We start from the raw sequence: 15,262 nt of genomic DNA on the forward strand, positions 1-15,262 counted from the left end.
GAAATACGTTTGTTTATCCATGGTCCAAATATGTATTGGCTCATACGGGTGCAAAAAAACAACATATTTCTCTGCAATCCTGGAATTACACGATCTTATAAAGCAGGTCTGGTATAGGCTAAGTGCAGCTGTCATTTCCGAGATTGCGTTGTAAAATGGCAGCTCAATTTCATCCCCTATATTAGTAGCGATGCATGGATAATATCACCGGGGAAGCGAAGACAGAAAACAAAAGCCCATTGTACAACCTATCTGTTGTGATAATTGCGTTGTTTGCTCTATAACCTGTTCCTTCATATGCCTTGACACTGTGATATATATAGGCCTAAAGGCAGAGACAATAAGAAGTCAGAGTGGCAGAATAAATTCAACCACATCTTTTGTTTCATCACAAAACCGTGAAGTCCTCAAAGCATATTGCATGTAACAAACAGTTTCATGACCTACAGCGTGGTCAAGCAACTTAACATTTATGACATTTTCGGGACTACTAAAATTAGATTAGAACGACAGAGAGTTACCACAAGTCAGAAACAGGAGCTGCCTCCACTATTTCAACTTTTAACATGTCAACATCATCAAATTACTTATGCTTATTCTAATGCAGGGACAACTAAAAGATACCAAAAAGTATTTAGCCCAATCAAGGTGAGATAAATATGATGTGGCTGTCCATGCTTCTGATTTCTATGTGCGCCGTTTGTGCAAGTAGAAAACATGTTAACCCATCCTACTTGTGTAACGGATGTGAAAGGAGGAGGTTGAAAGGGGGGTGAGTGTAACGGATGTGAAATGGCTAGCTAGTTAGCGGGTACGCGCTAGTGGCGTTTCAATCAGTTACGTCACTTGCTCTGAAACCTAGAAATAGTGTTGCACCTTGCTCTGCAAGGGCCGTGGCCTTTTTGGAGCGATGGGTAACGACGCTTCGTGGGTGACTGTTGTCGATGTGTGCAGAGGGTCCCTGGTTCGCGCCCGGGTCGGGGCGAGGGGACGGTTTTTAAAATGATACTGTTACACTTGTAGTGAATCGCCAAATGCCATCCTCGTCTCTTTCATGTTGACGAAACAGTCTATGACTCTGTCATACAGTACATGATTGTATTTGTTGTTGCCCTTAGCCTACCAGGCTAACGTTATCTAGATATCATTAGCCTTCTACATCCAGCTACATGTTGAACTTCCATCCTCTCAGGCCAAGGTCACAACAATGTATGAATTAATGGTTAGATCAGAATCACAGTTAAAAGCATTGGGCAGTACTGAGAATTAATAGGAAAACTCCACCCAAAAACTATATTTTGGTATTAGTCTGTTGTTGTCATAGTCCCACATTTGTTTTTCCTTGTCAGCAGTCAATTTTGCAAGATATGTAACTTTCAAAATACAGAAATGATCCTGTATGATGCATTTTAATCATGTGATGTGGAGTTTCCATCACATGTTGCAAATGCATCATACTGGATGATTTCTGTATTTTGAAAGTTACATGTCTTGAAAGTTTTGGGGTGGAATTTTCTTTTAAGTTAAACCACAAATCCAAATCCCTATCTCCATCCATGGCTAATTTAGGGAAGGGACAATTTTAGCTAGCTAGCCACCGGAGGACAACAGAACAAATGAGATGCAACAATTCAAGTTGTTTCTGTCAATTACGTATTGCTCTCAATGCGATGTGATAGGAGTGAAGCCAAATCCAAGATGGCTTCCTTAGACACGTTTCTTTGGTGCGCCAGGACCATTCACAGTTGAGCTCACTCAGTTTAGCTCAATGCTGATTGGCTATTATTTCATGATTTTTTTTTTTAAATCAAGGGAGGCCAAAATGCTCGCTGGCTTCCCTTGCACTCAACGCTACGGGCGGCAACAATGTCATACTCTTTTTGACCAGACAGCATCAGATAGATGGCCTTCACATACAGAGACAGAGAGGCGCTGTTTCGCTCACACAGATGCTTTCTCCGGGGAGATGCTGTACATTCTGCCTCTTGCGAATTGAAGGAAAATCATGAAACACAGAGAGACGAAAGATACAAGCATACATTTTTTTAGGGGGGGGGGGCTGGCTTCTCTTGGCTACAATACATGGCTCCTATATATGGCCCCTATACATGGCTCCTATACATGGCTCCTATACATGGCTCCTATATATGGCCCCTATACATGGCTCCTATACATGGCTCCTATATATGGCCCCTATACATGGCTCCTATACATGGCTCCTATATATGGCCCCTATACATGGCTCCTATACATGGCTCCTATATATGGCCCCTATACATGGCTCCTATATATGGCCCCTATACATGGCTCCTATACATGGCTCCTATATATGGCCCCTATACATGGCTCCTATATATGGCCTGTAGCCTATATATGCTTGTAGCCTAATATTTCCATAATTTCGTGTCTCTGCTTTTAGAATTATATACATCGTGTAGAGCTATAACAGGTCTGTAGCAGGTCTATAGCAGGTCTGTAGCAGGCCTATAGCAGGTCTATAGCAGGTCTATAGAAGGTCTATAGCAGGTCTATAGCAGGTCTATAGCAGGTCTATAACAGGCCTATAGCAGGTCTATAGCAGGTCTATAGCAGGTCTATAGCAGGTCTATAGCAGGTCTATAGCAGGTCTATAGCAGGTCTATAGCAGGTCTATAGCAGGTCTATAACAGGCCTATAGCAGGTCTATAGCAGGTCTATAACAGGCCTATAGCAGGTCTATAGCAGGCCTATAGCAGGTCTATAGCAAGTCTATAGCAGGTCTATAACAGGCCTATAGAAGGTCTATAGCAGGTCTATAGCAGGTCTATAACAGGCCTATAGCAGGTCTATAGCAGGTCTATAGCAGGTCTATAACAGGCCTATAGCAGGTCTATAGCAGGCCTATAGCAGGCCTATAGCAGGTCTATAGCAGGTCTATAGCAGGTCTATAGCAGGCCTATAGCAGGTCTATAGCAGGTCTATAACAGGCCTATAGCAGGTTTATAGCAGGTCTATAGCAGGCCTATAGCAGGTCTATAGCAGATCTATAACAGGCCTATAGCAAGCCTATAGCAGGTCTATAGCAGATCTATAGCAGGTCTATAGCAGGTATATAGCAGGTCTATAGCAGGCCTATAGCAGGTCTATAGCAGGTCTATAACAGGCCTATAGCAGGTCTATAGCAGGTCTATAACAGGTCTATAGCAGGCCTATAGCAGGTATATAGCAGGTCTATAGCAGGCCTATAGCAGGTCTATAGCAGGTATATAACAGGCCTATAGCAGGTCTATAGCAGGTCTATAACAGGCCTATAGCAGGTCTATAGCAGGTCTATAACAGGCCTATAGCAGGTCTATAGCAGGTCTATAACAGGCCTATAGCAGGTCTATAGCAGGTCTATAACAGGCCTATAGCAGGTGTATAGCAGGCCTATAGCAGGTCTATTGCAGGTATATAACAGGCCTATAGCAAGTCTATAGCAGGTCTATAACAGGCCTATAACAGGTCTATAGCAGGTCTATAACAGGCCTATAGCAGGTCTATAGCAGGTATATAACAGGCCTATAACAGGTCTATAGCAGGTCTATAACAGGCCTATAGCAGGTCTATAGCAGGTCTATAACAGGCCTATAACAGGTTTATAGCAGGTCTATAACAGGCCTATAACAGGTTTATAGCAGGTCTATAACAGGTCTATAGCAGTTCTATTTCTCTCGACATTCGTAGGGTGAATATAAGGACTGAATAGTATTATTATATTTTTTTTACTGTCAAATGCCCTCAAGTGTTAAAACCACAGGAGGCTGCTGAAGGGAGGGCGGCTCATAATAATGGCCGGAACGGAACGAATAGAACGGCATCAAACACATGGAAACCATGAAAACCGTGTGTTTTGATGTATCTGATACCATTCCACTGATTCCCTTCCAGCCATTACCATCCTCCCCAATTTAGGTACCACCAACCTCCTGTGGTGAAAACATGAAACTGTCTCTGTCTTACCATCACATTAACACCCTATTTTCTTCCAGTTTAATTATAATTGAAACAATTAAATGATATGTATGAGTGGGTAACAATCTATAGCAAATGATTGATTATTTTTTCGCATTGTATGTCTGGGTTCTGACAGAGCATCTCTAGCTAGCTACCTCAAGAGCGTATTGGTGTCATGTTGGAGCTAAACCGTAACGTCATGACTACTGTTCCCTGAAGGAGGGAAACGAGGGACAACATGGTATGGGTGAGTCGCACTCTCACGACTTAGATTGAAGGATCTACAATCACGCCTGGCCAATGAAATCCTTGCCTCGGTGGAAGCCCCGCCTTCCACAGGTGAAAAGCACGAGTCTCGGATTCATTCCTTCAATTTGATAGCGGTCTTCCCCGAGCCCAGGAACGGGTGGATCAGAGCCAAACAGGTGGTGTACCTCGTTTCCCTCCTTCGGGGAACAGTAGTTGTAGTCATAAAGTTACATCATTTTTCAGTCGGTCAACTTCAGTACAATAGGGACATATAATCACGCCCCGAGCCGAAGCCCAACGGACACTAAATGAAACGATCCATGGCAGACCACCCAGACCTGACTCTGCCAGATGCAGCAGTCTTGTAATTGCGAACACAGGGCGCTGCCTAGTGACCCTCCCCTGTCTCATCAGTATCCTGTGTGTTATACTAGCAGCAGTGTCTGGAGACCCTCCCCTGTCCCATCAGTATCCTGTGGGTTATACTAGCAGCAGTGTCTAGTAACCCTCCCCTGTCTCATCAGTATCCTGTGTGTTATACTAGCAGCAGTGTCTAGTGACCCTCCCCTGTCTCATCAGTATCCTGTGGGTTATACTAGCAGCAGTGTCTAGTGACCCTCCCCTGTCTCATCAGTATCCTGTGTGTTATACTAGTAGCAGTGTCTAGTGACCCTCCCCTGTCCCATCAGTATCCTGTGTGTTATACTAGCAGCAGTGTCTAGTGACCCTCCCCTGTCCCATCAGTATCCTGTGTGTTATACTAGCAGCAGTGTCTAGTGACCCTCCCCTGTCTCATCAGTATCCTGTGTGTTATACTAGCAGCAGTGTCTAGTGACCCTCCCCTGTCCCATCAGTATCCTGTGTGTTATACTAGCAGCAGTGTCTAGTGACCCTCCCCTGTCCCATCAGTATCCTGTGTGTTATACTAGCAGCAGTGTCTAGTGACCCTCCCCTGTCTCATCAGTATCCTGTGTGTTATACTAGCAGCAGTGTCTAGAGACCCTCCCCTGTCTCATCAGTATCCTGTGTGTTATACTAGCAGCAGTGTCTAGTGACCCTCCCCTGTCTCATCAGTATCCTGTGTGTTATACTAGCATCAGTGTCTAGAGACCCTCCCCTGTCTCATCAGTATCCTGTGTGTTATACTAGCAGCAGTGTCTAGTGACCCTCCCCTGTCTCATCAGTATCCTGTGGGTTATACTAGCAGCAGTGTCTAGTGACCCTCCCCTGTCCCATCAGTATCCTGTGTGTTATACTAGCAGCAGTGTCTAGAGACCCTCCCCTGTCTCATCAGTAGCCTGTGTGTTATACTAGCAGCAGTGTCTAGTGACCCTCCCCTGTCTCATCAGTATCCTGTGTGTTATACTAGCAGCAGTGTCTAGTGACCCTCCCCTGTCTCATCAGTATCCTGTGGGTTATACTAGCAGCAGTGTCTAGTGACCCTCCCCTGTCTCATCAGTATAATGTGTGTTATACTAGCAGCAGTGTCTAGAGACCCTCCCCTGTCCCATCAGTATCCTGTGGGTTATACTAGCAGCAGTGTCTAGAGACCCTCCCCTGTCTCATCAGTATCCTGTGTGTTATACTAGCAGCAGTGTCTAGAGACCCTCCCCTGTCTCATCAGTATCCTGTGTGTTATACTAGAAGCAGTGTCTAGTGACCCTCCCCTGTCTCATCAGTATCCTGTGTGTTATACTAGCAGCAGTGTCTAGTGACCCTCCCCTGTCCCATCAGTATCCTGTGTGTTATACTAGCAGCAGTGTCTAGAGACCCTCCCCTGTCTCATCAGTATCCTGTGTGTTATACTAGCAGCAGTGTCTAGTGACCCTCCCCTGTCTCATCAGTATCCTGTGTGTTATACTAGTAGCAGTGTCTAGTGACCCTCCCCTGTCTCATCAGTATCCTGTGTGTTATACTAGCAGCAGTGTCTAGAGACCCTCCCCTGTCCCATCAGTATCCTGTGTGTTATACTAGCAGCAGTGTCTAGAGACCCTCCCCTGTCTCATCAGTATCCTGTGTGTTATACTAGCAGCAGTGTCTAGAGACCCTCCCCTGTCTCATCAGTATCCTGTGTGTTATACTAGCAGCAGTGTCTAGTGGCATTTGGACGCAACGTCACCTTCGAGTCAGTCCCATGTGGTCGAGAGACCGGTCTGAGACGACATATACCTTCTAGAAACGTCACAACCAGGGGCTTTGCCCCCGGTGAGGCTCTGTAAATTCCCAAATGACACGCAGGGACACCTTCCAGGGATAGTTTAACGTGAAGAATGCCCACCACTGCTTAACAAGCTCCTGTCAGGATGTCCCTCACAGAGAACTGAAAAGGAACAAGTACTTTAACTTGCCACTTATACGCATACAGCCCAGTCATGGAGGGAGACCTTGCATTCTAGCAGAAACATTCAGAGGTAAATCTCTAGCTATCTGATTGGCCCTCCCAGGGCACATGGGACAACAGGTCCCTTCTAGCCACTCACCTGGACACATCTCACAGCCTGGTAAATTCAGGTGTCCCTGTCAGAGCTACGGGCCGTGGCCCAGTGGAGGGACCCTCTGCTATTGTCAGGGGGCTACCATGGGCTCGGTTGTATCCGCAAGGCAACTTGATTCGGAGGGTTATGGATACTGGTGCAGAGCGCACTGCATATCAATTACCCGAAGCTCCTAACGGTGTATCTGGCGATCAGGAGTTTCCTCCTTGCTTTTCTCGAGCCAGCTTTGTGCTGGTCACAACCGACAATATGGCTCTTGAGTGGCGAAGGGTGGTTATCTTCTTGCCGTCATCAAGGCCAGAAGAACCTTTTTGAATAAAATAAGTGTTTCCATTAGTATTGAACAGGACCATGAAGGCTATCAAATGTGTCACATACTGTAACAACTGTGTAGTTTATGCTTTGGACGTAGGCCCCAGATCATTAGGCCCCCGTTATTTTGTTGGGATCCCAGATCAATTTTAAGTGAGGCATCGTCTATATTCGTATCATTTTCACATCATATGCATATAAAAAGACGTGTCGCAAAGCATTTAACACCGGACTAGTCTGACACGTAGCTGGATATACACGACACAAGGCTCCTCTTGCTTGGTAAGCTACTCTGGCTCCCTCTAGTGGATATCCACTACACAAGGCCCCTCTTGCTTGGTAAGCTACTCTGGCTCCCCCTAGTGGATATACACTACACAAGGCTCCTCTTGCTTGGTAAGCTACTCTGGCTCCCCCTAGTGGATATCCACTACACAAGGCTCCTCTTGCTTGGTAAGCTACTCTGGCTCCCCCTAGTGGATATCCACTACACAAGGCTCCTCTTGCTTGGTAAGCTACTCTGGTTCCCCCTAGTGGATATCCACTACACAAGGCTCCTCTTGCTTGGTAAGCTACTCTGGCTCCCCCTAGTGGATATACACGACACAAGGCTCCTCTTGCTTGGTAAGCTACTCTGGCTCCCCCTAGTGGATATCCACGACACAAGGCTCCTCTTGCTTGGTAAGCTACTCTGGCTCCCCCTAGTGGATATACACGACACAAGGCTCCTCTTGCTTGGTAAGCTACTCTGGCTCCCCCTAGTGGATATCCACTACACAAGGCTCCTCTTGCTTGGTAAGCTACTCTGGCTCCCCCTAGTGGATATCCACTACACAAGGCTCCTCTTGCTTGGTAAGCTACTCTGGTTCCCCCTAGTGGATATCCACTACACAAGGCTCCTCTTGCTTGGTAAGCTACTCTGGCTCCCCCTAGTGGATATACACGACACAAGGCTCCTCTTGCTTGGTAAGCTACTCTGGCTCCCCCTAGTGGATATACACGACACAAGGCTCCTCTTGCTTGGTAAGCTACTCTGGCTCCCCCTAGTGGATATCCACTACACAAGGCTCCTCTTGCTTGGTAAGCTACTCTGGCTCCCCCTAGTGGATATCCACTACACAAGGCTCCTCTTGCTTGGTAAGCTACTCTGGCTCCCCCTAGTGGAAAGATTATGCGTTAGAACACAATATGGCCTCCATCTCCACTCTGACCCTCTGATCCTCTGATCCTCTGGCCGGTTTCTAATATGATGTAATGACAATAGACATTTCATTAGTACCATGTCTTTACTGTGGATGATGATATGAGTGAATATATCATCACAGGAAAACAATGATTAGCTGTGTGTGAAAAGCGGTGTGTTTTATGCAGGATATACCATATAATCAGCCTGTAGAAACATCAGAGTCATACAGCCTAGAAAGATATACTGTATCTAAACCTTGTGAAGACTTACAGAAAACGTTTGACCTCTGTCATTGCCAACAAAGGGTATATAACAAGTATTGAGATAAACTTTTGTTATTGACCAAATATTTATTTTCCACCATAATTTGCAAATAAATTCATAAAAAATCCTACAATGTGATTTTCTGGATAAAAATAAATAAAGAAAATGTCTGTGATAGTTGAAGTGTACCTATGATGAAAACTACAGGCCTCTCTCATCTTTTTAAGTGGGAGAACTTGCACAATTGGTGGCTGATTAAATACTTTTTTGCCCCACTGTACATGCAGAGCCTTCGGAAAGTATTCAGACCCCTTTCCTTTTTCCACATTTTGTTACGTTACAGCCTTATTCTAAAATGGATTAAATAAAACATTTTCCTCATCAATCTACACACAATAACCCATAATGACAAAGAAAAACTTACATTTTTTTTGTGCAAAATTATTTAAAAAAAACAAACAGAAATACCATATTTACATAATTATTCAGACCCTTTGCTATGAGACTCTAAATTGAGCTCAAGTGAATCCTGTTTCCATTGATCATCCTTGAGATGTTTCTACAACTTGATTGGAGTTCACCTGTGGTAAATTCAATTGATTGGACATGATTTGGAAAGGTACACACCTGTCTATATAAAGGTCCCACAGTTGACAGTGCATGTCAGACCAAAAACCAAGCCATGATGTCAAAGGAATTGTCTGTAGAGAATGTAGAGATGTCCCTGAGAAACATCATATGGGCCATAGAAATACAATCTACCACAATTTACCAGTCAAATTGCCAGGTTTAAAGGTTCCAAGCTCGTTTTAAAGATTATACCTCTACGATATTAGTACCAGTTTATTATATACTGCTGCTGTCTGTGTAGTGCTTTGTTATTATATTACACCAATCAATGATGATGATGATGGGTCTGTTGATAGGATGATGGGTCTGTTGATAGGATGATGATGGGTCTGTTGATAGGATGATGGGTCTGTTGATAGGATGGTGGGTCTGTTGATAGGATGATGGGTCTGTTGATAGGATGATGGGTCTGTTGATAGGATGATGGGTCTGTTGATAGGATGATGGGTCTGTTGATAGGAGGATGGGTCTGTTGATAGGATGATGGGTCTGTTGATAGGATGATGATGGGTCTGTTGATAGGATGATGATGGGTCTGTTGATAGGATGATGGGTCTGTTGATAGGATGATGGGTCGGTTGATAGAATGATGGGTCTGTTGATAGGATGATGGGTCTGTTGATAGGATGATGGGTCTGTTGATAGGATGATGGGTCTGTTGATAGGATGATGTGTCTGTTGATAGAATGATGGGTCTGTTGATAGGATGATGGGTCTGTTGATAGAATGATGGGTCTGTTGATAGGATGATGGGTCTGTTGATAGGATGATGATGGGTCTGTTGATAGGATGATGGGTCTGTTGATAGGATGATGGGTCTGTTGATAGGATGATGGGTCTGTTGATAGAATGATGGGTCTGTTGATATGATGATGGGTCTGTTGATATGATTTATTTTCTTCTCCAGTTGGTTGCGGGAGGACAGTTCAGAGTCCTCAAAGTTCCCCTGGGCTTCATCAAAGCTCTAGAATGGGTAAGTTGTCCTCTCTCTCTGTCTGTCTGTCTGTCTGTCTGTCTGTCTGTCTGTCTGTCTGTCTGTCTCTCGCTCTTAGGGTTAGGGGTTTGGGTTAGGGTTAGGGGTTAGGGTTAGGGTTAGGGTTAGGGTTAGGGTTAGGGGTTTGGGTTAGGGTTAGGGTTAGGGTTAGGGGTTAGGTTCATGTCCATATAGCCATTGTTTAAACGGAAACCAGTTCCTGAAGTGCATGAGCCGATGAGACGGGACAGTGAGAGAGCATCGCAGCCAACAAGAAGAATTCACTGACCGACTTGACCTGCCTGTCTTTACTGTCACAAAATCACTATGTAAAATGAATCTGATTGGTCTGTTCTCAACATTATATCAATAGGTACACAACAATATGTATGGTGTAATGCCATTGGAAGGTTGGGAGCTTGATCCCCCAGCTGAGTCATACCACAGTAAAATGTAAAGCCAAGACTACTTAGTTATATCACATGTCATGTGTGTATCGCTAGACTCGCAAACAGCCCTATTTCAGTGGTATTCTAGAGTAGGAAACAGCCCTATTTCAGTGGTATTCTAGAGTAACAATCAGCCCTATTTCAGTGGTGTTCTAGAGTAGCAAACAGCTCTATTTCAGTGGTATTCTAGAGTAGCAAACAGCCCTATTTCAGTGGTATTCTAGAGTAGGAAACAGCCCTATTTCAGTGGTATTCTAGAGTAGCAAACAGCTCTATTTCAGTGGTGTTCTAGAGTAGCAAACAGCTCTATTTCAGTGGTATTCTAGAGTAGCAAACAGCCCTATTTCAGTGGTGTTCTAGAGTAGCAAACAGCTCTATTTCAGTGGTATTCTAGAGTAGCAAACAGCCCTATTTCAGTGGTATTCTAGAGTAGGAAACAGCCCTATTTCAGTGGTATTCTAGAGTAGGAAACAGCCCTATTTTAGTGGTATTCTAGAGTAGCAAACAGCCCTATTTCAGTGGTATTCTAGAGTAACAAACAGCCCTATTTCAGTGGTATTCTAGAGTAACAAACAGCCCTATTTCAGTGGTATTCTAGAGTAGCAAACAGCCCTATTTCAGTGGTATTCTAGAGTAGCAAACAGCCCTATTTCAGTGGTATTCTAGATTAGCAAACAGCCCTATTTCAGTGGTATTCTAGAGTAGCAAACAGCCCTATTTCAGTGGTATTCTAGAGTAGCAAACAGCCCTATTTCAGTGGTATTCTAGAGTAACAAACAGCCCTATTTCAGTGGTATTCTAGAGTAGCAAACAGCCCTATTTCAGTGGTATTCTAGAGTAGCAAACAGCCCTATTTCAGTGGTATTCTAGAGTAGCAAACAGCCCTATTTCAGTGGTATTCTAGAGTAGGAAACAGCCCTATTTCAGTGGTATTCTAGAGTAGCAAACAGCCCTATTTCAGTGGTTTTCTAGAGTAACAAACAGCCCTATTTCAGTGGTATTCTAGAGTAACAAACAGCCCTATTTCAGTGGTATTCTAGAGTAGGAAACAGCCCTATTTCAGTGGTATTCTAGAGTAGGAAACAGCCCTATTTCAGTGGTATTCTAGAGTAGCAAACAGCCCTATTTCAGTGGTATTCTAGAGTAACAAACAGCCCTATTTCAGTGGTATTCTAGAGTAACAAACAGCCCTATTTCAGTGGTATTCTAGAGTAACAAACAGCCCTATTTCAGTGGTATTCTAGAGTAACAAACAGCCCTATTTCAGTGGTATTCTAGAGTAACAAACAGCCCTATTTCAGTGGTATTCTAGAGTAGCAAACAGCCCTATTTCAGTGGTATTCTAGAGTAACAAACAGCCCTATTTCAGTGGTATTCTAGAGTAACAAACAGCCCTATTTCAGTGGTATTCTAGAGTAACAAACAGCCCTATTTCAGTGGTATTCTAGAGTAGCAAACAGCCCTATTTCAGTGGTATTCTAGAGTAACAAACAGCCCTATTTCAGTGGTATTCTAGAGTAACAAACAGCCCTATTTTAGTGGTGTTCTAGAGTAGCAAACAGCCCTATTTTAGTGGTGTTCTAGAGTAGCAAACAGCCCTATTTTAGTGGTATTCTAGAGTAGCAAACAGCCCTATTTCAGTGGTATTCTAGAGTAACAAACAGCCCTATTTCAGTGGTATTCTAGAGTAGCAAACAGCCCTATTTCAGTGGTATTCTAGAGTAACAAACAGCCCTATTTCAGTGGTATTCTAGAGTAACAAACAGCCCTATTTCAGTGGTATTCTAGAGTAGGAAACAGCCCTATTTCAGTGGTATTCTAGAGTAACAAACAGCCCTATTTCAGTGGTATTCTAGAGTAGCAAACAGCCCTATTTCAGCGGTATTCTAGAGTAACAAACAGCCCTATTTCAGCGGTATTCTAGAGTAGCAAACAGCCCTATTTCAGTGGTATTCTAGAGTAACAAACAGCCCTATTTCAGTGGTATTCTAGAGTAGCAAACAGCCCTATTTCAGTGGTATTCTAGAGTAACAAACAGCCCTATTTCAGCGGTATTCTAGAGTAGCAAACAGCCCTATTTCAGTGGTATTCTAGAGTAACAAACAGCCCTATTTCAGTGGTATTCTAGAGTAGGAAACAGCCCTATTTCAGTGGTATTCTAGAGTAGGAAACAGCCCTATTTCAGTGGTATTCTAGAGTAACAAACAGCCCTATTTCAGTGGTATTCTAGAGTAACAAACAGCCCTATTTCAGCGGTATTCTAGAGTAGCAAACAGCCCTATTTCAGTGGTATTCTAGAGTAGCAAACAGCCCTATTTCAGTGGTTTTCTAGAGTAACAAACAGCCCTATTTCAGTTGTTTTCTAGAGTAACAAACAGCCCTATTTCAGTGGTATTCTAGAGTAGCAAACAGCCCTATTTCAGTGGTATTCTAGAGTAACAAACAGCCCTATTTCAGTGGTATTCTAGAGTAGCAAACAGCCCTATTTCAGTGGTATTCTAGAGTAGCAAACAGCCCTATTTCAGTGGTATTCTAGATTAGCAAACAGCCCTATTTCAGTGGTATTCTAGAGTAGGAAACAGCCCTATTTCAGTGGTATTCTAGAGTAGCAAACAGCCCTATTTCAGTGGTTTTCTAGAGTAACAAACAGCCCTATTTCAGTGGTATTCTAGAGTAACAAACAGCCCTATTTCAGTGGTATTCTAGAGTAGGAAACAGCCCTATTTCAGTGGTATTCTAGAGTAACAAACAGCCCTATTTCAGTGGTATTCTAGAGTAACAAACAGCCCTATTTCAGTGGTATTCTAGAGTAGCAAACAGCCCTATTTCAGTGGTATTCTAGAGTAGCAAACAGCCCTATTTCAGTGGTATTCTAGAGTAGCAAACAGCCCTATTTCAGTGGTATTCTAGAGTAGCAAACAGCCCTATTTCAGTGGTTTTCTAGAGTAACAAACAGCCCTATTTCAGTGGTTTTCTAGAGTAACAAACAGCCCTATTTCAGTGGTATTCTAGAGTAGCAAACAGCCCTATTTCAGTGGTATTCTAGAGTAGCAAACAGCCCTATTTCAGTGGTATTCTAGAGTAGCAAACAGCCCTATTTCAGTGGTATTCTAGATTAGCAAACAGCCCTATTTCAGTGGTATTCTAGAGTAGCAAACAGCCCTATTTCAGTGGTATTCTAGAGTAGCAAACAGCCCTATTTCAGTGGTATTCTAGAGTAACAAACAGCCCTATTTCAGTGGTATTCTAGAGTAGCAAACAGCCCTATTTCAGTGGTATTCTAGAGTAGCAAACAGCCCTATTTCAGTGGTATTCTAGAGTAGCAAACAGCCCTATTTCAGTGGTATTCTAGAGTAGGAAACAGCCCTATTTCAGTGGTATTCTAGAGTAGCAAACAGCCCTATTTCAGTGGTTTTCTAGAGTAACAAACAGCCCTATTTCAGTGGTATTCTAGAGTAACAAACAGCCCTATTTCAGTGGTATTCTAGAGTAGGAAACAGCCCTATTTCAGTGGTATTCTAGAGTAGGAAACAGCCCTATTTCAGTGGTATTCTAGAGTAGCAAACAGCCCTATTTCAGTGGTATTCTAGAGTAACAAACAGCCCTATTTCAGTGGTATTCTAGAGTAACAAACAGCCCTATTTCAGTGGTATTCTAGAGTAACAAACAGCCCTATTTCAGTGGTATTCTAGAGTAACAAACAGCCCTATTTCAGTGGTATTCTAGAGTAACAAACAGCCCTATTTCAGTGGTATTCTAGAGTAGCAAACAGCCCTATTTCAGTGGTATTCTAGAGTAACAAACAGCCCTATTTCAGTGGTATTCTAGAGTAACAAACAGCCCTATTTCAGTGGTATTCTAGAGTAACAAACAGCCCTATTTCAGTGGTATTCTAGAGTAGGAAACAGCCCTATTTCAGTGGTATTCTAGAGTAACAAACAGCCCTATTTCAGTGGTATTCTAGAGTAACAAACAGCCCTATTTCAGTGGTATTCTAGAGTAACAAACAGCCCTATTTCAGTGGTATTCTAGAGTAGCAAACAGCCCTATTTCAGTGGTATTCTAGAGTAGCAAACAGCCCTATTTCAGTGGTATTCTAGAGTAACAAACAGCCCTATTTCAGTGGTATTCTAGAGTAACAAACAGCCCTATTTCAGTGGTATTCTAGAGTAACAAACAGCTCTATTTCAGTGGTATTCTAGAGTAGCAAACAGCCCTATTTCAGTGGTATTCTAGAGTAGGAAACAGCCCTATTTCAGTGGTATTCTAGAGTAACAAACAGCCCTATTTCAGTGGTATTCTAGAGTAACAAACAGCACTATTTCAGTGGTATTCTAGAGTAACAAACAGCCCTATTTCAGTGGTATTCTAGAGTAGCAAACAGCCCTATTTCAGTGGTATTCTAGAGTAACAAACAGCACTATTTCAGTGGTATTCTAGAGTAACAAACAGCCCTATTTCAGTGGTATTCTAGAGTAACAAACAGCCCTATTTCAGTGGTATTCTAGAGTAACAAACAGCCCTATTTCAGTGGTATTCTAGAGTAACAAACAGCCCTATTTCAGTGGTATTCTAGAGTAACAAACAGCCCTATTTCAGTGGTATTCTAGAGTAGCAAACAGCCCTATTTCAGTGGTATTCTAGAGTAGGAAACAGCCCTATTTCAGTGGTATTCTAGAGTAGCAAACAGCCCTATTTCAGTGGTATTCTAGAGTAGCAAACAGCCCTA

General features: G+C 43.3%; 1 protein-coding gene across 1 annotated transcript in view; it reads left to right on the forward strand.

Moving 5' to 3' along the window:
- Nucleotides 1–15,262, forward strand: part of LOC129861353 (synaptophysin-like) — a 34,118-nt gene that overhangs the window by 478 nt on the left and 18,378 nt on the right. Inside the window, exon 2 of the mRNA XM_055932724.1 lies at nucleotides 10,019–10,084. Within this exon, the coding sequence (XP_055788699.1) occupies nucleotides 10,019–10,084 (66 nt within the window). The remainder of the gene's footprint in view (nucleotides 1–10,018; nucleotides 10,085–15,262) is intronic.

This window comes from Salvelinus fontinalis, chromosome 8 (genome assembly GCF_029448725.1).
Source record: "Salvelinus fontinalis isolate EN_2023a chromosome 8, ASM2944872v1, whole genome shotgun sequence".
Classification (NCBI taxonomy): domain Eukaryota; kingdom Metazoa; phylum Chordata; class Actinopteri; order Salmoniformes; family Salmonidae; genus Salvelinus; species Salvelinus fontinalis.